The following is a 23,152-nucleotide window of genomic DNA, read 5'->3' as shown; positions in this document are numbered from 1 at the left end:
GTTTACTTTATTTAGAAATAAACTTAGCTGGAAATGTAAATCAACTAGGATTCAAACTTGGGACTCGGATACCAACCATCAAGCCCTTTGCCACTTGCTTTAGGAACGGTCAGTTTCGAACACCAATTCTACTATATATATATATAGCGGGAGATTGACCCGCCCCTTTTGACTCTTCGTTTGCTTCGTTAATTTGTGATCATACTGGGTTAAGTCTTGTCTTAGCACTTACAATATAAAAATTTTAATTGGTTAATGAACGCACTGGTTTAAAATATTATATAAATTTAATTGCACGTTATTAATCTGTAAGGGCAATATTTTGGAAATCTGGAGTACTACTCTTTCCCTCTTTGTACGCATGGTTAATTTATTTGTCGCCGTAGAAAGATACGGAGCGACGCCGTAGTTCTTACTATTTGAGCGCCAACCACACGAGCCAAGCGCCAAAGGAAAAGAGATTAAAAAAGAAAGAAAAAAAAAAACTTTTAATGCACATGGCTAGCAAGTACTCCGTGTCATTTATCTCACACAAGTCTTCTTACACAGGCACGAAGACGCTTTGACACGGAAGATGAGGATCGAATAGGATGAGTTGAATGAGCAGTGTAGAATTAAGAAAAAAGAGGAGTCTAGCAAGCAACTTACAGGGGACGTCAATGCATAGTGGCCATGGCTCTTAACGCCTCTTGATTACTCTTGTCTTATCCAATCAGGTGTTCCAAATGGGTTCTGTGCACACCACAATGAGGACAAATTAGTGGCCCAGGATTGGACCTATTTTTGACCAGAATTATGTTGCTATCAAAAGTCTCAGCTTCGGATCCAGCCCATTTATACATATGTTAGAGCCAAATGACAGCCGAGCGAAGATGATACCCTTCAGGCTGTCCAGCTGAGAGCAAGCTATGATGGTTTTGGACATTTGGGCAACAACATTCGCCTCCCGCAGCCTGTACGGTAGAATGAAACACGAGCATGCAAAGGTGGAGATTCACAAGAATCCGACTTCCTGAGTGCCCGGACGATGTCACAGCTCCGCACTGTACAATAACATGCCAGAACATCTATAACGTCCATGCACCGCGCACACGGCGTGCTCCGACAAGTACTCCCACGAGATCATCGGGTCCTCCGAGTTCATAGTGCAACTTCGCCTGAACCCTGAAAGTTTGGGACTTTCAACCTCAACTGAAGTTTTGAACGCAAACAAGCAAGAGAGAGAGAGAGAGAGAGAGAGAGAGCGAGAGAGAGATCTGAGACTGAAGTTGTTGGGCTGGGCCACTCCAGCCTAGTCCCTTTACACCAATAAAATTATCACGAGAATAACAATATACTGAGACTCCAATGACCATAATAAAAGCACACAATCTCCATTTATTAGTCTTTCAGTTGCCACTTCGATGCTAATTCACTAGCCTAACGAACAGAACAGTGAAACATAATAATCACACTTGAAACCATACTACTTAGCTAGTACAAGAACATCAATACTGTACTAAATCATGCACCAACAACGAAGCATCCGGGAAGTGCGAGCATCTGATTGGTAACCCAGATAATCCAGGTATAGTTGATACAGTCAGCTTCTTTTCTTTTTGAAGGAAATGAGAGTAAACTTACATGAATGAACAAATTGGCAGTTACAGTTTCACAATCAACTAAATGGTACAGAAAGAATCTCGACAAAGAAGATAAATAACTAAAAGTGAACCAGAAACAATTTCAGCAGACCGAATTGATCGGTGATTAAGATCATAATCAGCTAAAAATAGAGAAAGGGTGACAACACTTTCAAATACTATTAGGGTGAGACTTGTTAAGAATGCAGGAAAAAAAAAAAAGAAGAAGAAGAGATTACAGTTAATACCTGATGAGATCAGATAATTACAGGGAGCGAGATCAAAACTCTCCCCCTCATGAAAAAATTGGGTGAGAAAGGCATTTGAACATACAGTAGCCATCCGGGCTTGCTTTTTGTTAGTCACAAAGTTGTACACACGAATAATTCCACTTCCACTTTGTCTCAACTTCCAACCAAGATCTTCATGTTTTGTTCATATCCAAATCAGCAAAGAAAACAAGGACAGAGTATAATAGTTGCTGCAATATTTCAGATCGTCGGTCACTAGCTACTTCACCTTGAATCTTTGACATGGTAAGAATCTAGTCATTTGGTGTGAACACTCCTTTGCTTTATATTCTCCTGTAGAAAAGAACATAGGCTGCAGATGTCTTTATATTGTTCTCGAGTATAGGACTGACATGGCGATCATCAAAGTCATACCACCGTTTTTCTCCTTCGTGCTACAACAGTAAAAACCATGTCAATATTAAAGAAAAGTTTGCATGAATGTTAGACAGGAAAAAAGTCTTTAACTGTTGAGAAGGCTCGCAATAAATATCGGATGGATAATGAAGTTATTTTCCTAGAAGAGAAGTTATGAGAATTGTGTTCTATCATCACCTAGCTTGCACATTAAGTGTGCACGATGAATTATTACAAGTTGTATGTATAAGGTTGTCATTTTATGCGAAAAGACGGATGGTACATCAGCAAAATCACAAAGCGTGAGCTTGGCACTTCATGAATTTTGTTAGTGAATCAGCTTCATAGCATTGTTGTTGCTAGTTAGCAAACTCTTATTTGTTACTGTCTGAAAAATAAAAAGCATTTTCATTTGCGAAAGTATGTTTTTAATTTTTTAATTTAAAAAAAGTTTGCAACCAAATCAACAGTACAAACTAAAGAAGAAGTTCATACTAAGCAGTTTTAACCTCACAGAACTGAAGAGAGAAAAGAGAACAAGGTAAAAGAACAAGGTCAAAGCCTACTAAATTATTAGCCAGCGAACAACATAGAATTAACTGAAGCATTCTCCAGGGAGGCCAATCAACTATAATTAATTAAATGATGGTTATACAGCTCAGTGATTGCTAATATAAATCACTACGCCAACATGTAAGAAGATACAAAAGTTCAAGGAGAAATGCAACTTACATAGGCATATGCGGTGTAGTGACCACCTCCCATATTCCCATAATGGTTGCTAATAGCAAACAATCTATAATGGGTGGATGGCTGATCGGTCCTGTGAGTGATATATGATGACAGATCGAGATCATGAATAGGGAACTCTACAAAAGTTTCCAGTTTGTTTTTAATGAACCGGCTGTATGAAAATCTCTTTAGATGTATAACAAGAACTTCCGGCAACCTCCAAAGATCTAATTTCTTGCTCGCTTGCTGATGCTGTTTGCAGGAAGGGCAGTACCTGCAAAATAACAATATTAATACATGCATAACATTTATTGCATCTTCACGTGCTTCAAATCTCTCAGTAAGAAAGACTTTGCTGAGAGCGCTGAGGCGCGCACCTCTTTTCAAACACATGCTTCCTGAAGCATACCAGCCTCACTCTATATATATATAATTTTATTTTTATATTTATAACAATTATAATTATTTATGATACTAGTATAAATCTAAAGAAAAATTTTAATTTAATAGACGAATTTTTATTTTGAATTTTTAAATGATAAACGTAAAATTCTCGTATAAATCGCGTATACGAATTATTGACAAATCCGATTTTTAAACCGTATTTTTCAACGAATTTAAAAATCAAGATACGAATTTTATTCGTATTTTATCCGTACCAAACTTTTACCGTATCCGAATTAACTAACTATGAGAAAGAGAGAGAGAGAGAGAGAGAGAGAGAGAGAGAGAGATCCTCATTAGTAGGAGTGCTAAAAACATGTCAGAAAAAGTACCACAAGTTGACATATAGAACTTTAATAAGACCATTTTTAGCCACCATCCAGAAAACTAGCAGCTGCTAGTGCATTTATTGAATCAAGTTGTTTTGTAATCAGCATTTATTACTTTTGTCAACAATTCAAAGACAGCATAAAACAGGAAGAAAATAGTATATTCTCAGATAGCGGGGCTAGAATATTTTTGATAGTAGCAAACTGGTTGCTACTATCAACTTTTTGACCCTTGGATCAATAGGGTCTAAGATTTAGGCCTTAGTGGAGGCACACTTCTCAGAAGTATTGTAGCTCAACTCTATTCTCAGAAGTATCACAATCAAATTTATAATGAGACTGTATTACTTAAGCTGTCTTTTTTATGCCTCAGCCAGATGCGGCCCTTTCCTTTTCTTGAGTCTAGTTTCATCATGATTTGACACAGAGGTTTGTGCTAAAAGGCACAGCAGAATGTCAAATCTGTCATGCAGTTTTATTTCAAGGTCAATGCAGCAGATATCAACCAGTAAATTTAAAGGTCTTATACTGAAACATAAAACAGTACACACTTACCACATGTCTTCTGGGCCAAGTGGTTCCTCCTTTAAAAAGGCTTCAAGGCATGAATAGAGCGAGAAAGAGTCCTGAGACTTCTTTGCAAAAAACCCAGACTTGTAAATCTCAGGTAGGGTATTCAGAAGGCTGAGATCATATTGCTCCATTGCCTTCTCCTGCCAACAGACAAGCATGTGCAAGCGCTTTCCCGAACTAGCAAGCGAAATCGGTTCATCCATTTCAATCTTAGCCTGCTGGACTAGAGCCCTTTCATCTGCTAAGTAAAATTGCACTTCATCCTCAATACAGTTGCCTTCAAGGGTATCAGCCGTCCCATCACAGTCTGCCACACTAGAGCTTGCATCCATATCACTAACTTCGTTAACATGACTTTGGTCGCAATTTTGTTTTTCGGATTCGAAAACAACATCCTTCGATTGTCGAAAAGGGTTCATTACTGTCAGAAATAGACTGTGGACAGTCGATCCATTGACAGATTCAGGAAGCCTAGCCACAAGAGGAACACCAAAGTTCTTCCAACGTGTAGTCATTTTACCAAAAATGGAACTCCTGAATGCAACGGGTATCAGATGATAATAATAACGATAACAAAAACAACAGCAACAACAAAAACAATAACAACTAAAATAATAATAGTGATAATAGCAATGATGATGATGATGATTGAAGAAGTGTATGATGCAATACCATTTGGTATTAATAAGTACAAATTTACTTTCAAATATCACATGGGCACTCATTTGGTATTAATAAGTACAAATTTACTTTCAAATATCACATGGGCACTCATTTGGTATTAATAAGTACAAATTTACTTTCAAATATCACATGGGCACTCCACAAGAGTTTACAAGAACAAAAAAGAAAATTGGCTGATGCTACAGTGCAGAAGGAAATATAAAATATGTAACTAGGACATTACTTCTCTTGAGCTAATTGCTTATTAAAACCATAAAGATTGTTTATGGCTTTAGTTAAACAAAATGCAACCCACTAGATTAATTGTACCATTTTGGAAGACCAATTATCCTCTTTTTTGTGATCAAAAGGGCATCACCTAATCATTCTTTGCTTCTACCATTAGCTGACTTTGCCCTGAGCTATAACACTCAAAAGAATGAAATGAAAATTCATCACCCAGTCTTCCAGGCAAGATGAAATGCTATAATCAACAGATGATTCAAGATTGTTACATAAAAGCCCTAAACACCCATCCTTGGATGCTTTCCAGTTCTATAACAATTTATATAAATCATTTATGATATTCTATCATGCATCTAAAAGTATTTCGCCATATGTTTTGGATCAAATAAAGATTTCAGAACGATCCTTCCAATTAAGAAAAACATAAGAGTTTTTCAGTGATAGTTAAAGACATTTACTAAAGAAATATCAGATACCAATTTATCCATAAAAATGCTAACAGAGTAATAGATGTGTCGATCATATTTATTTTCCCTTTTATATTCAACTTATTTTGTTCTTTCAGTGAGAGAATAAATATTAAAAAAGACTAGAAACATGCACAATGTTTTGCAATTTTAGTCCCCTTGCTAGTCTTTAGAGAAGTGGTAGACTAGAGAAGTGGTAGACTAGAGAAGTTGGGCCAACATAGAAGTTAATAGAAAAGATTAAAATATAATATTCTCCACAGCCTTTTCATGTCAGTACTTTCTTTTAACTAAGTGCAATGCTGGTTAGACATGACGATGGATCAGATTCATGCAAGACGCAGCAATGAAATTTACATCTTGCTTATCAAACAAAGAGAAAGTCCAAATTATGAAAACAAGCATAATACTAAAATTTCAGCAAAAAAGAACAAAACAGTTCGGAATCTATTAAACAGAATAATGCTTACTCCTCCTTGCGTTGATGCATAAACACTACAATTGAAGCCCTTTCATTATCTTTTGGTAGCCGGTATGCCACCAACCTATCTCCATCTCTAATCAAGGATATTGCATCAGAAGGCTCCTCAAGGTAACGGATAATGCGATTGTTATAAACCTGCACAACTACGTCTTTCAGACAGAAAATCAAAGACACAGATTTGCACATACAGCGTATACAGGTTGGACAAATGAGAGTACTTTTGGCGTAAGAAAGCAAACACACCTCAGCAACCAAGAGGCTCTCATCGTCTCTCAATGAACAAGCAATGCTTAAAGCCTGAATGAAATCCTTTAAGTTTCCAAACTTTGGAACGCTTATGGTGTATGGAAATGGCTCTGAACTACCATCAGAACTAAAAACTGTCGCAGTCATTGCTCTCATTGTTGTTGAAGGCAAGGGCAGTGACAAATACATGAAAGGATCAAATGTGACGGACACCTTATTGCAAACGGGGCAAACTAAAGTTGACTTGTACTGACCCTGTCATCCAAATACACAAATTAAGCAATCGTTGCCAAAACTTTGTAAAGTTAACCATTCAAATTTCAGAATATTAAAAGAAAGAAACAAGGATGGCAAGATTCAACAAGTGGAAGTATCTGTAAATTTTGCTTTCAGCTACAGGAAAAATGCTGCAATGTAATTTAGAAGCATGAGAGCAAGAGTCCGTGGTAGGCATAGAGGGATGTAAGCTAAGTTGAAACTTAGACCTATAAAGCACCATGTTTTTTGGTTGGCAACAGTAAAGTTTCAACCAAGACATTGCATCTTTGAGATTAGAAAATCTCAAAAACTGTTAGTCTCCAACCATACAGAAAAAGGCCCTATTCACCTGGCATATGTCGACTATAATAGAGTCATTTCGAGCTAAATGATTTCCCCAGTACTCATCTGCCACCTCTTCATCTTGACGACCATCAGCATCCTTAGCTTCAATATACGGCTTAGATTTTACACGATTCAGATCTTCATGGAGTCCATCGAGCAGAAAAGCAAGAAGCTCCTGCAAATCATTATTAAGATCCAATAAGTACTTCCCTCTTCAAAATCCCGCTGTAATTTCGATGTTAAGTTCCCAAGTAAAATATTGCTTTTTCAAAACAAACTTTTAACTATATTCTGAAAACAAGTAAACAGTAACCTGCGAATCATGTTGGTTATAGCCACTGAACTGTGGTGCAAAACGTGCAAGTTTTGCCTTAAAATGGCGTGGGACTACTGGACTGTTGTCAGGAGCCCATATCCTCCTCAATAGATCTCCAAATGCCAAAGCAAGTTCACCCTGATACCGTCCATATAACAAGATGCAATTAGAATGAAAAGTAAAGAGTTTCAGCTGAGGCCATGACACAGAGCTATACTTAAAATATTTCTGATACGGATAATGACAGACTGACTATGTAACTTACATTCATTCCTAATGGATTGTGTGGGTTTATTTCTCTGTTATAATCTCCAAGAAAATAGTCAACAAGCTTTGGTGTGTGTGCCAAACACTGGATGGCACTGTTCATGAAACATGTATTTCCAAGATTTTCTAATCCCGTTAACCCCAAGGAACCAACTCCTTTTGAGCTGTTGCTTAAAAAGTCAGAATTCACATCCGCATGACTGCCATTGCTCATCATTAAATCATCACCAGAAAAGCCAGTAATATTAGCTTGTTGCAGTGTCAACTCATCTTTCTTCCCGTCAACTTTACAACCCATAGGCTCAGATAATGCATAGACTTGTAGTTCTAGAAGAATCTGCACATATAGAACATCATAACAATTAAAAATGTAAACCCCGCATATGAAGTTGCTTATCATAAAAGATGTAAACACTCTGATCATGTAGAGTAAGTCTATATTTACTTGCTCATCAAGCACTGCAGTCTGGAGGGACAATACTGCTCAAAAGTGATTAATAATACTTATCTGCAGCATTAAGAGTACCTTTTTAGTTCTTACTATAGGCATCTAGCTGTTAATTTGTCCTTTGGTATTGTTGCTGTGTATTGTTTTTTATCAAACACAAATTCTATGTTGTTGGATGAGTGTTTATGCTTCTCTGTTCTTGTCATTGTGAATTAGCTTATAATATGACCCAACCAGATGCAAAGTTTTTGTTTTTTGTTGCCAAACAACCCCACAGCCGTATAGATTACACAAAATGTGTTTAACAAATAACAAACAAATAAAAGACAAAGGTACCGAACAAGGTCTTAGTGGGTTTTTTGGTTTTTTCTTTTTATTGGGTTGTTTTGTGTGTGGTCTGTGTTTGTATGCATGCATTGAGATGGTATTTTATCATGGAAAAGGTTGTTTATGTGGATTTTCTTCAAGCTTTCTTCCCCCTATTTAGATTCGATTTTGTCAGGTGCTGAGTGTTGTTCTTTTTATTTGTGTGTCATTTCCATCTCAATTCTGTGGCAGATACATGCTAAAAGTTGCAAGTACTATCACGTGAGAAATAAGGAGTTAAATCTTAATAGCAGCCCCAAAATGGATAATTGTGTTGCTAAATAGGATCAATAAAAAGTACAGGAGGTAGAACCAGAAAGAAAGAAGTTGAGGCATAAATCTCCAAATTTCGTGAAGTTGAGGGACCTCCATACATTTTCACCTTAGGACTGCAACAGCGCTAATCAAAGAAAGAACATATATATATATATATATATATATATATATATCTATATATATATATATCCGGTGTAACCAAGGGCAAATTGAATAGTGCCACTTGAGTTGAGACTAACATGATCAAATTAAAAGAATGTGGTAATCTAAGGGCTGAAATTTGTTGTGGACAATTCTATGCTATACAAAAAGTCACTAGAGGAGAAGACAGAAAATCAAACAACACAAATATGAAACATACTATCCCAGAAAATGTTGCCATATTAATATTAGCCAAGCATCATAACACATCTGCACAAATCCTGCAATGAAGAGATAGAGAAGTTACAGCATAGTATCCCGCAAACTGCAGTACTTATTGTTTCTACGACTATTTTTCCTCATCATAACCATTTAATAAAAGTAATTCCACTAAAAGCACTCAGAAAGTCTGAAGGGTTTCTGTTGTTCTAACTTTTGCTGCTTGTTTGGAACTCTGAATGCATGATCTAAGATAATTTGCACCATTATTCGCCTAAAAAACGTAGACAGGCAGTTTTAGTGGACAGCTTTACAGTTTTACAATTCTACTAGTATTGTAGTCTAAGCCAAGAACTGAAACTATAGAAGTGGAGAGGACACTTAATATTAGCTCGATATCTACGGCAAGATGATGCTAAGAAGATGCACTTAGAAACTGCTAGATTTACTGAACTAAATGAAATGGATAATGAGTAAAAGTACTCGTTATTTAGTCATTTATCATAATATGTTCATAGCCGAAGCCAAACATGGAAATAGGTGATGAACCAGATCAAAATAGTTAGAGAGTTACCTCCTGATCAGACTGGCGACAATCTTGAGGTAGCCTATTCCACTCATTCATTAAGATGAGATTTGTTTGTCCTGAAAAATCCCAAATATAAACCTAATCCAATAGAACACAAAGTGCATATAAGCCCCAAATAGTATGCGTCCTTGTGCTAGAAATAGAGAGTAAATATTCAAAGCAGGCAAACATACTGGCTCAGCATCTACAGCAAATATTTTGCTTGCTCTTTTATAATTGTCGACTGCATTGTCCTGAAAATACACGATTCATTAATGCTTACAAAGAAAATTAAAAAGGTTTAATGCACTCTTAACCGTTAGGAATATGATGTCATATCTTAAATGAATACATTTGACTGCTAATGCTAAAATAATTATCAAATAAGCAATATAGCAAGAAAACTCACAAATAACAAGCTGCGTGAACTGATAGTGCTAGTAGGTAGTCATTTGAAAACATGATGATATAGATAAGAGCCACAGCCACAAGTTAGGCAATAACGGACAAACTTGACAAGCTTGAAAAGTTTGGAATTTGGTAAATCATTAGACAAAATGAGCAGAAGTTTAGGCAAATTGAAACATAAGAGTTATAGACACTGCAATGCATGGAAAACTAATAAATACTATTTTCTCTCCCCTCACTTCAAAAGTTAAAAACAGAAGGACAATTTACACTCTTAGCAACAAATAACTAATAAATTTCTCAAATTGTTCATATTTCATGAATAGTTAGAACAAACAAAACTTCTGTAAATAATTTGTGCGCCAATGACCGATATGGTAAACTAGTCAGCCAAGTATACTAAAAATTTTCGTGAACTTGCCAAACTATACTATTGATAAGACACACCTCCAAGATACTTATTTAGAATAAAATTTAAGATGAGGAGGAGAAACTCCATTAAACCACTCAAAGTGAATGCTACAGAAACAGCATGCTGTGTTTCATTAAATTAGGATATTTGCCAAATACCAGATGAGCATAATATGCATATGAAGTCACGAAGGACAATATTATCTTCATCATCATCCTCTCAATCATATGATATGCCAACTAACAAAGGTTTATCCACCTTTACTTTCCGGGAGTCTTTTAGAGCACATGATGCCGAGCTTAACAATATTTAAAAAATTGAAAGTTGACTTTGCTTCAAAAAATTGTATTGGAAATCATGAAAGGAAAAATTTGCATGTCTCTCTAGAAACTCTTAATACCATGTTAATTCGTTGAAAAATGCAAATATTGCATATTAGCTCCCAAAACTAAAAACTACCAGAATGACACTAAAGTTATCTAGAATCACAAGACCTACTAAAGACTAACCATTTATGTACGAAGTGACCAAATTAGTGCTTTCAAAAGGTAATGATCATGAAAGAACTACCTTTGATGCATCTGGGTCGGCATCAGTTGGGTCAGATTGACGGTCAATTCTGATCCAACCCAACATTTAAAACCCTCTGAACCCTACCCAATTCAAACCCATCTTCAATTTGGGCTTTTGTCAATGCTAACCCAACCTGGCCTCAGGTTGGAAAGAGCCAAACCGCAATTTCAGTTCTAGTTATTCGGGTTTCACAAAAGCAAGATTAACAAGGGAAAAATTCCGAGCACAAAATTAACTCATTTTTTACAACAACAAGACATGAAATAGTGAATTTTGTTTCAACTATGATTCATGTATAACATAAAAGAAGAAAAAAAGAATATAATATATATCCTTAGTGCAGTGTATATTTTAAATAGGTTCTATAATTTATAAAATTTAGCTGTATGCGAGGTTAGGATTAGGTTGAATAACCAGAAAAAACTGAAGTCCCTCTGAATATGGATGAGAGAAACTTGTTCAAATTTGCGCAAATTGACCTAACTGGCAATTAGCAAGTAACTAGTCAATTCATTGATCATCAGTTACAGCCAAAATAATGTGCATAATGCATCTGAAGTAGTCAAAGAAACCCCTTGAATCAAAAGTTGTTTGTAAATAACTAGCAGATTATTTGTATGCCGTGGGTTACAAGTACTTGAATCAAAAGTTCAATGTTCTGCATGTGTTGAACCATTCTAGTACTTCAATAGAAAATTATTTACAAACATACAAAGGTTAAATATTTGTAAGCTTTGAAAACATGCAAATTTAGAAGTTACATCGAGTAGAACAATAATGATTACATGACTCAGACATACCTTTTTACTAATCTTCACAGCCAATATATTTGTTTCCCTTATAACAGATATCCTGAGCATTAAAGGATAAACACCACCAAAGCCTTCTTCAGAGATTGACAGGTTCTTGTTGTTCTTGAAAGCCATATTAGAGTCAGTATGCCTATGAAAGAAAGGACAAACAATAACACAAAAAAAAGCATAGAAGAACAATTTAACCTTGACTGAAAGAAATGAAAAAAGAAATAAGTAAAGAAAACAAAAGGTACATATAAAAGGAAAGTCTATGAGATGCTAAGACACTGCATTATAATCCTGCATCTGCAATGTTTTAGGTCCTGCAGAAAAGGTTCGGGGTCTGTAACCCTCCAATCAAGCCAAGCTTCTTGGCAGTATTGCAGATTTCTTTTGAACACCCTCTTCAAAAACTCATGGTGAGATTCAATATTAGAAAGGTTAAAATTTGAGCTGCATTCACTCAATTCTTATTGTGTAGTGGACAACATATGGTTATAAATTCTTTCGTAAAATCATCCAAGATAAGAATGCCCTAAATAACTTGCTATACATATAGCCTTATAGTGGTGTTCCCTTCAGGAACACCAACAATGACTGCAAAACCCCAGTAAAAAAATCAAAGAACGACTAATCCGGAAGTACAGATACCCCACAATAATCATCAAGAACGACTTCTGAAGCATCAAGATACAAGTAAGCTTCTCGAACAAAGAAAGTTAGAGCACGTAAAACTAATATATAAGTTCATATAGTCCACAATCCAAATCAAACATGCCATCGAAAGCAATTTATTCAAGCACTCACCATTTGAACGCCTGCAGCCACACTTCCGACGGAATCAACGCGAAGCTCCGCCCGGGGACCCCCTCCTCCGCATCGCCCTGGTTCAAATCCTCGCTGCGGCGGAGGTTGAAGACCAGATCGGAGCTGAACATGCTGATGATCTTCATCCCGTACGACGTCGCCACGGGGGTCGCGGCGTAGGGGATCCCCCTGAGCCCGTCCACCGCCGCCACCGATTCCTGCGCCCCTCTCCACCATCTAGGCGACGATTTAGACCAAGAAACCGATCAAATTAAGCCCCGGGGGATCCGAGAGGAGGCGCATTGGGGGATTGGTGTCCTAGGATTCGAGATTGCGACCGATCGATCGGGATCGAGGGGGATTGAGAGTGGGGAGGGGAGGGTTCGTTACCTGTAAGGAACGAGGTAGACCCTTTCGTCCTCAGGGGCGGCAGGGTGATCGGCGGCGGCGGCGGCGGCGGCGACGGCGGTGGCGGCGGCCATGTCGATGGAGGTTGGGGGAGGGGGCGCGCGATCCCAGGGGGAGCAAGGGTTAGAGAAATGGCGAAGAGAGAGAGAGAGAGAGAGAGAGAGGGTTAGAGAAATGGCGAAGAGAGAGAGAGAGAGAGAGAGAGAGAGAGAGAGAGAGAGAGAGGGAGAGGCGAGAGGGGGGGCAAGATGATGGAATGAGAGGAGAGATGCGGAGAAAGGAGTGAGGGGGAACAGAGGCGCTAATATTTATTTAATAATAATTATTTTTTTTATTATTTGGAAGAAAACTCTTTGTGTTTGCTAAGAAAACCAATTAACTACCCAAAATTTGAAAAACGTATATTCCATTACTTTGTGATTTATGTACTATAATCTTATGGTTTGTACAGTACAACATATTATAATTATCACATTAATAATGAATTGTTATAGAATATATTAAAATATTAAAATAAAATTTTCACATGTTTATTCTAATTTTTTGCTCCATTATTTTGGGTAGTTATTGGGTGCATTTAATTTTTTTCTTTTTTTCTGTGTGCGTGAAACGAAGGAACCTTTGTATATTCCGGTTGGGAGTGACTTCCTATCCTTTGTCTTAGAACTGGATCAGGGACTTTCGTAAAATGACGATACTACCCCCGTGTAAGAACCCATGCGGACGCGTGCAAATCCACCGTCCATTACTGGACGGCTACGATTCTCACTATTTCGCGAGAAATAGTCGGCTGCAACCGGTGTATGCTTCTGCGTCATGCACCGCACTCTATTATTCTTGATTACGATTTTAAAATACCAAATATGATTATTGGTGACCTTTCGCTTATAGACCTTTTAATAGATTCTATCTATCGTAGGGCTCTAAAACGGGTGCACAAGCACATCTCATACATCCGGTGCATGTAGTAAATTCTCTTATTCCGTACGCCGCATTATGCGGATGGTAGGGTGGCCCGTTGGATTGGGAAATAGGACGGTTTTTAACGGTGATTAAGGGGGGGATTATAGTGTTTGGAGCTGCTTTTTCGCTATTATCCGGATTTGGAAAAGGGAAAAAGGGGACCCACAAAAAAAGGAAAAGTGGTGGACCCAGTCTACGCGGGTCTATCGACAAAGAGAAGCGGAGCCCATGGAATTTTTCTGGTCAGCGTCAGGATGGTCCCCGTGGACCGAGTTAGCGTGGACCGTGTTTCCCCTTTTTCTTTTTTTTTTATTTTAATTTTTTGCGGCATCGAATTGTTAGAGTAGTGTTGCAATGGACGGTTACGATTTGCGGGATAACTCTTTTAGGACAAATTAAACCGTTGGTCTCTGAACTTAAAAATAAATAAATAAATAAATAATAGTTGTGTGTGAATTTTCGATCCCAACAACGCTTCTATATTTTTTCTAAATTTTTTGACATCACTCTCGACCACAACGACACGTACTGATTTTCATTCTCTTTCTTGGTTGGATTTCGTTTCGATTCTCATTCTATTTTTTGAAGATCGACACAGTTTTTTTCGGAATCGTATCGACGCAAGATAACTTTTTTAGTACTTAGTAACTTTTTTCCAATTATGTACTAGTAAATTTCACCAAATTTCTTTTAAGAAAAGGTGATGGTGGTTAGATTTCGCCATCATCATCATCCAATTCAATTGAATTTTAGCCGTGGCATGATTTGTAAATAGATTGCTATTTGATTTACTGCAGCAGAGCAGTAATGGTGATTGGGCTGCTGCTGGGCCCAAATTGGATCGCAATTTAGGCGAGGTTTGGGCCGGGCCAAACCATCTGGGTCGAAGCATACACCGGCCCACTAGGGTAAAAATTTATGAATGCTCCCTACGCAATCCTAATATTGTCACTTGGTCCCTGTGGTGCCAATATTTTCTAAACTTTCCCATATATTGTATTTTAGTCTGTAAGAATGGACTGTTCTTAAGTAACATATTTAACAGTAAGGGCGCGTTTGGTTCGCACTATGAAAGATTACTAGGAGTAAAAAGATATCCGAGAATCTTATTTCTATTAATCCTATTACTAAGAATATAATATTTCGGTGTTTGATTTGTATGGTCATATTATTTAGTCATGCTATTTAAGATTACGAAAATATACAATTAGTTAATTTATTTTCTTAATTAATTTTAAATAATATTATAAAAAATTTCAACATTCTTTTAGAAAAAAGAGAGAGAATATAGGTTAGAAAGAGAGAGTATAATTAAAGAAATAGAAAGAGAAATAGAGTCGAGGGTAGAGAGAATGAGAAGGTTGAGATTTTAGAAAAAGAGGGGGAGAAATAGCATAGTTTAGAGAGAGAAAAAGAGTTGAAATTTAGAGAGAAAAAGATAAGTTTAGAAAGAGATATGAGGTTAGAGTGTAAAGAAAAATAATACCAACTAGCCGACGGGTGAGAAGAAAGAAAGAGATTAGACATATTATAATTACCCCAATCCATTAATATAAGAATACCCACCCCCTCTCAAAGGAATGAGATTAGTACTTTGGGATACATCTCATTTCCAAGTAAATCCAATATTACAAACTAGATTACTTAATGCGTTTAACCAAACACCGTTATATTTTTTTATTCCTATTAGATTACTAAGAATCTTAAAAAGATGGCGCGAACCAAACGCATCCTAAGTGCTTAATGACTGAAATTGCTGGCCTAGTATTTCTATTTTAGTTACTGAAATACTGTTTTCATTACCGAAGTGCTTGAGTTTCCGACTTTTAGTGGAAAAATATTTGTAATGATATTACGGGGTATGTTGAAGGCGATAGCCTAAAACCGAAAGGGAAAATAAAAAGAAAAAAGAAAGATGTTTTAAGTAAAAGGTGGAGGGACCAAGGTTCATAATTGAGACAGCATAGGGACTGTTCATACATTTTTCTTTTTCACTTTTAGCCCAGGTCAAATGTAGTGGACACCACACACCCTCCCAAAAGGTCTCTTCATCTAGAATGAAACACACACACTCCATATTCAAGTTATGGTAGTGAGGTTACCAAGTTGAATTATTGGCATTAGAGGGACCAATCCATTTAATTTCTCCTCTTTTTTCCCATTAAAACAAAATAAAAAGTCAGAGCCTTTAGTTGGTAGATGTGGAACATCCTAGTCCCTACAAGGCTACAAAAGAAGTCTTCTCCTAGCATGTAATATGGACAACCTCCTCCATTAACTATGGGGAACTATAACTCCATCCAGAATAATGCTATCTGTACGCCTATAATATAGATATAAGTATTGTGTCCTAATAATTTTTATAAGTCACTTGCTTATCATTTTAAAATTATACCATTTTTTTTTTTTTTTTTGAGAGATAGTAGTATGCTACCCAAAAATAAACTCAGCTGAAAATGTTAATCAACTAGGATTTGAATTTGGAACATCGGATATCAACCACCAAGCTGTTTGCCACTTGCGCTAGGGACGGTCGGCATTATACCATTCATATTAGATCATGAAAAAAGAATACGAAGAGAACTAGATCAGCAACCTATTTTGAATTGTAATCCTACAATTCTTATCATCCAAAAGTCTTGTTTTTTTCTCTATTTGTATTATCAAAAGGGACCGATAAATTCTACATTTTTTTGGATGAAAAGTTATACATATTACAATCTTTTTTCGTCGTAGATTTAGCATTTCTCAAAGAATGTATATACATTTAGCTTCTTTTTCTTTTTTTTTTTTCCACACATCATCTCTCTCTCTCTTTCTCCCTCTCACCATCCGAAGAGTTTTCAAACTTACACATGTAAACTTGTAGTTCACAAAGAGGGCCCCACCTATCTCTCCCTTTACTTCTTTTGACAAAGAATTTTGAGTGCCCAAATGACAACTACATAAAGCTAGGGAAAAAAAATTTTTGCTTATGTGTTCTTTTATATTTGTAATTCTGTTTGGTAAATATGTTTTGGCCCCTCAACTATAGGCCATTTTGAAGTAGACCATTCAAATGTTTTTTTTTTAAAATTGATTCCTTATTTGTCTGAATGTTATTTCTACCAATAAAATTAAATCATTTCTTAAATTCAATAGAAATTCTATTAAATTGAACCATTCCCATTATTTTCCAACCAATTGAACTACATATTTTGTTGGCTACAAGTTGAACCATTCCTATGTATTCAACTATAGATCTTCAGTTTAATCCAGCAACTCAATTTAAAATAACAAAAAGGCTAAATTGGTGTTAATAAAAAATAATAGGGAAGACTCACTTTGACTCCACGTGGTTTAAAAAGTTATACTTAATTATTTTATAGTTTTATTTTTATTTCATAGAAAAAATCAGCTTTCAAATGAGATAATAAAATATTTTTTAAAAAAATAATAAGATAGTATCCTTTTAAAAGATAGATTCTTATTGTGAAAAAAATAAAATCACATAATAGTTGAGTGTCACTTTTGAATCACAAGGTGACAAAGTGAAAATATGTTAAATCATAGAATAGTTAAGTATAACTTTTTAATAGCACGATACCAAAGTAAAAATGCGCTAAATAATAGCGTAAGCTAAGGTTTAACCAAAATAATAATAATAATAAAGTTCGTGAGACTATTTTCAAAATGTTCTATAGTTGAGGGAGTAAAATAGTAACACCACATCCATATCTTCTTTATGATTCCTTATGATTTCAATATTCTTTGGTACATGAAAATTAGTTAAGTATGGCCTACTTAAAGTGGATTAGACTTGGGCATTGCTTAAAGTTTGTTGACCAAGTCCTCAAAAAAAAAAAAAAGAAAAAAAGACAAAGACAAAGAGAATGATCACTCTCATTAACCAATTTCCTTTGTTTTTTTTTAAAAAAACTCATTGTTGTCCACTTTTTTTCTTTCTTTTTTTTCCCTCCATCTTTTCCCTAAAGCCTCTTTAGGTTACATTTGATTTGATGAGTAGTGTATATGTCACACCCCAAAGAGCTCAATATATTCAAATTAATTGTTAAGATTATATCCCTGTTTAATCAAAAAAAAAAAAAAATCCTTGATGGGGCAGGAGAAATATTTAGCATATTTTTTGGCATCTTCTTCTTAGATGCTAACTTATATTGCTATGATGAGGTGCTTCTTTTGAATAATCAAGATTCTTGTGTAAAGTCCTTGATGCTAGGGATATACAAATATCAGTTTCAATAATTCACTCCATCCACATTTCCCCTGTTACAACTTGTATTAGTTCTAGTCCCTTCTGGAAGAAATTTAATCAAATGGGCATGGAGCATCTGTAAAAATAGAAAAAACTTCAAATACCACTCATGTAGTTTTATACTTTCACAAGAGTGGTAACTGAAGTTTATCCATGAAAATATGATGCAATAATCCTCTACTATAGGTTTTTTTTTTTTGTGAGAGATAGGTAGCACACTACCTGCTTCGTTTATTTCATTAATAAATAAACTTAGCTGGGGAGTCTCCTACATTTTGGGAAATGGGCAAAGTATTGATTTTTGGGCCGACCGATGGTGTGGGGGAAACCTCACTTTCGTCATCCTTTCCGGAGCTATCTCCCCTCCCACCCCATAAAACCAGGTTAATCAGCTATTGCTCCAATGGAAACGAATGGTGCTGGAACAAGATCCTACGGGGTGTCAACACTTCTGACCACAGAGTTCAGCAGAGCATCGAGGCCCTAAAGGAAAAGATTTTCACCTTCGGGACTCAACAAGGAACGGACAGTGTGTATTGGCGGTGGACCTCGGACGGTCGTTTTTCAGTAAGATCTACTTACACTATGTTAAATAATGGAGGAACAAGGGATTACAGGACTTTTGACATCTGGAGACTCCGTATCCCCCTAAAAGTGAAGGTCTTCTGTTGGCTCGTGCTCAGAAAAAGGTTACCCACTATTGACAACCTGTTGAAAAAAGGGTGGACGGGGAATACAAGTTGTGTACTTTGCGGGTCGGAACTAGAAACGCTTGATCATCTGTTTACACAATGCGCTCTGGTCAGATTCCTTATGGCTATGTCGCTTGAGGATGTCCAGCTAGGAGAATTGGGAGTTGACGTACACCGACTGTGATATATATGGAGGGGTCGGAAGGGTTCGAATAACGACTTAAGCGGTATTATTGCTTGCTGGTGGGTGGCTTGGGAGACTAGGAATGGAGTCATCTTCGCGAAGGCCCAGGCCGATCCGATCCGGGGGACGCATAAGATCAAACATCTGATAGCTCAGTGGGGTGCTCCTGACCCGTAGAGCTGTAGATAGACCTCGTAGTTAGTGTAGGAGAATCAGCCGTAGTTTGCAAACAACTTCCACTATCCTGTTTTTCGTTTTTTGTCTCTGTCTTACTTGAGGCCTTGATGTCTCACCCATGTTGCTTATTTCATCTACTTATTGAATGAAGCGGGTAGCATGCTACCTTTTTCTCAAAAAAAAAAAAAAAATAAATAAATAAATAAACTTAGCTGGAAATGTGAATCAACTAGGATTTGAATTTGGAACCTCGGATAGCAACCACCAAGTCCTTAATATAACTCTACTATAGTTATATTAAGAGAATATCATATTATCATTACATATCTGAGGAGTAAATTGAGGGTTTCTGAATGAATATTCATACAAGTCCTATTTACTGCTTGAACCAAGAATAATAAGCTGAACGGAGGAGTTTACTTTTGCATCATTTCCCCCACAATAAAAAATCCAAATCAACACTTGGTACAGTTGAACACGACTTAAACTATATAATTTTTTAAGAATTTACCTTTTAGTGATTTTAGAAAACCATCTGTCTAGCTGTCAAGTGATCTCAAATTCACTTTATATTAGCCGTTAAAAATTATTATTTTTGAGACCACTCCAATAATAGATATATAAATGATGTCGTAAAATAACAAAATTTGAAATCTAAAAGTTGAAGTAGCCTTGACCAAGTTTAATAATATGAATTGCTGATTCAGATAATCTGCTACTAAAAATGATGCAGAACTAAACATTATTGTTTGCTTCTAGAAGCATTTTAACCTCCCCCCTCTCTCTCTCTCTCTCTCTCTCTCTCTCTCTTTATATATAAAATAATTATTATTATTTTTTCTGGTTACTTTATGGACTAAACAATGATTGGTGTCTTGAGCATGTATGAGCATCACAACATTAATATTTTGTTTTTTTTATTAGTCTCTTGTTCCTGTGAACATCTTCTTGGAAATTGTGATGGAGGATAAAGAAAGAGGAGATGAACCATGCGATGATCAAATTGCCAAGTCATATGAAATCCTATTTATTGATGGTTGTATTGTAGTTGTAGATGCATACAAAATGTCCTTTTCTTTCTCTTACTTTTCCTTAAACAACAAAGATAGAGAAAGGACAAAAAAAAAGCCCTAACATAGAAAAGCAAATTAACACTTGTTACTACACTTGTAATACAATAAAAACTGTCGCAATTAATTAGTTTGCACCAGCATTAAACAATGCTAATTTCACTAGAATTAATCTTCCTTGTAATTTAAATTTAACAATTAGAAAATCCCTAAAATATCCAAATTTTTAAAATATTCTTTCATTATTTTTTTGACTATCTGCTTGAGCACGCAGTAAAAAATGATCAAAATTTAAAACTTATACTTTTATATAAATTTACTTAATTTTTTTAGTAAAATATATATTTTAATTTTTCATCTCATCATTGCATCTATATATATTCAAGAAAAAAAAACATTAGGTCTATTTATACAAAAAAATTTAAGTAAGTGTTCGTACGCAACAACTCTTTCATTTTCTTTATCTTAGCTTAGAGCATGGATATCGATCAAATGACAATAAAATAATAATAGTATTTAATATCCTTCAATTGAAATAAGTACAGTATTAATTAATAAAATACGATGGGTAAATAAATAATAAATTCAACTCTAAAAATAGGAAGGAAAATTAAGAATATTCAAAAACGCTTTTTGGAAAAGCTGTTCCAAATAAATACAAACAAAAGTGCCCCCATAGAAACCCTAATAAGCTGTGGTTCGCAGCAGCTGCTTTTTGCCCTGTGATTGGATGGAGTTGAACTTTTTTAGGTCCCACTTTTTTTTTTTTCTTTTTCCTTTTTTCTTTTTTTGTGGCTGTGCTTTTACCTTTTTTTTTTTTTTTTGCCCTTTTGATGAAAAAGTTTAAAGCTTACAATCTTTTTTAAATTTTCTGGTCCAATTTAATTAATTAAGTTTTCATTAGTTAATTACGACGGTTTTGGGTACTACTAATTACTCTATTGTTCTCCCAGCTTCTAATCATCTCATAAATTATCATCTCCATACATATATATATATATATATATATATATAGAGAGAGAGAGAGAGAGAGAGAGAGAGAGAGAGAGAGAGAGTGAGTCCGGCTATGTTGCTTGTAAAAGCGCCAAGCACTTGGTGCTTGTGAATATTTTACCGTTATATCTACGATTTTGATCATTTTCATTCGTTAGATTATACTATTTAACCAACCACCAACTTAATCCAAGGGGGCCTACATTATTCTAACCGTACATCTATTAATTCAAAGGCTAAAAACTTACAAGCATCAAGGACTTGGTACTTTTAAAAGTATAGGAGCTCAATTATATATATATATATATATATATATATAGTAGGGCTAGAATACTTGTAAAAGTATCATGGGGGTGATACTTGTATGTTTTTAGCCCTTGGATGAAGAGATGTGAGGTTGAGATGTGAAGTTGAGATGATGGTGGTAGGTGGTGGTAGGTGGAATAGTGTTTAATCCAAGGACTATTAATAATCAAAAAGTAGATCCAATGGCTTAAAACCTAATAGCACCATGATGGTGATACTTGTAAAAGTATCATAGCTCAACTCTATATATATATATATATATATATATATATAATTAGACTGGAATGCTATCAATAGCACTAAGGAGTGCTATTAAGTTTTTGGCCTTTGGATGAGGAAATATACGGTTATGATGATGTGGGCCCCTTAGGGTTGAGTAAGTTGTTGGTTGAATAGTATAATCCAATGGATGAAAATAGTTAAAGGGTTAAATCTGATAGTGAAAAACTCGATAGCACCAATTCCTTGGTGCTATTGATAGTATCATAGCCGAACTACATATATATATATATAGAGAGAGAGAGAGAGAGAGTAAGAGTAGGACTACTATACTCTTATGAGTATTAATTTATTTGTACTCATAAATTTTTTCGCTGTTGGATGAAGAAATGAGCAGTTAGTATGATAGCATTTCCTGATTAGAATGATACTGATTTGCTAGAATTGAGTGGCTGGTTTGTTGAATATTATAATCTAACAGATAGAAATGATCAAAGGAGTAAATCTAACGATCAAAAACTTATGAGTACAAAAATTCTACACTCGTAAGAGTATAGTAGCCGGACTCTATATAGTTCAATGATTAGCATTTGCTATATCTCCATAACCTTTTTGAGTAATGCTTCTATACTTTTTTTTTTTTTGTTACTGTTCATTCACACGTATTCAACGGCTCAGATTTAGTTTTTTTTAAATTGTGACCTGCAATAGCAGGTCACTTTGGGAGAGGTACCGGTTACCAGGTACCTCAAAAAATGATATTTTTGTCTTTTAATACATAGACAATTTAGTCATTTTACATCTACTATATTTTCAAAATTTTTATTGTTTCTTTGTTTCCTTTTTCTCTCTCTATCTTTCCTTTCATAATTTGGCATTTCATATAGAAAAAATTTCAAATGATTTGACAATATGATCATTGAATTTAAACTTTAAGTAGTAATATGAAATTCCTCTAATTTAAATTTCACTTTTAAATTTAAAATTTAATATTATATTCAAATTTATATTTTAAAAATTTAAGTTTCATATAAATACTTTGAAATATGGTAAACAGAAATAATTGTTTGAATTCTAGTCTTCTGGTTTAGGTTTGGTTTTGGGTTTCGAAAAATTGGTCAGTTTTGAATTTGGATATGGATTTTTGAAATCTGTCGAGTTCGGAAATAAGTTTTGTGATTGTTAGTGAGATTCGAATTCAAATTCCTAACTATTTTTTTTCTCACCAATAATT

The 23,152-nt window shown here is 35.4% G+C and overlaps 1 protein-coding gene across 2 annotated transcripts; it reads right to left on the bottom strand.

Annotated features, from left to right (window-relative positions):
* LOC109713010 (ubiquitin carboxyl-terminal hydrolase 8) lies at positions 1,571-13,274 on the bottom strand. Of its 2 annotated transcripts, none has more exons than XM_020236919.1 (13): positions 13,042-13,274; positions 12,652-12,888; positions 11,851-11,992; positions 9,852-9,911; positions 9,664-9,756; positions 7,638-7,976; positions 7,370-7,510; positions 7,061-7,231; positions 6,451-6,708; positions 6,194-6,342; positions 4,330-4,881; positions 3,002-3,275; positions 1,571-2,307 (listed from the first exon to the last, which is right to left on the bottom strand). In XM_020236919.1, the coding sequence occupies exons 1-13, from the start codon at positions 13,131-13,133 to the stop codon at positions 2,197-2,199; spliced, it is 2,619 nt and encodes an 872-aa protein (XP_020092508.1). In that variant the 5' UTR covers positions 13,134-13,274; the 3' UTR covers positions 1,571-2,196. The 2 variants fall into 2 exon arrangements, with proteins under 2 accessions (XP_020092508.1, XP_020092509.1); XM_020236920.1 differs by having other exon boundaries at positions 11,851-11,964.

This window comes from Ananas comosus, linkage group 7, assembly GCF_001540865.1.
Source record: "Ananas comosus cultivar F153 linkage group 7, ASM154086v1, whole genome shotgun sequence".
Lineage (NCBI taxonomy): Eukaryota > Viridiplantae > Streptophyta > Magnoliopsida > Poales > Bromeliaceae > Ananas > Ananas comosus.
This window is presented reverse-complemented; position numbering and strand designations above follow the sequence as displayed.

What these genes read in the sequence shown, in the direction of transcription:
- LOC109713010 (XM_020236919.1), bottom strand. Translation starts at nt 13,133, where the DNA reads ATGGCCGCCGCCACCGCCGTCGCCGCCGCCGCCGCCGCCGCCGATCAC. An exon ending in ACAATCCATTAGGAATGAAT is followed by an intron (nt 7,511 to 7,637) that starts GTAAGTTACATA and finishes GGACGGTATCAG; the next exon opens with GGTGAACTTGCTTTGGCATT. An exon ending in ATAACCAACATGATTCGCAG is followed by an intron (nt 7,232 to 7,369) that starts GTTACTGTTTAC and finishes AATGATTTGCAG; the next exon opens with GAGCTTCTTGCTTTTCTGCT.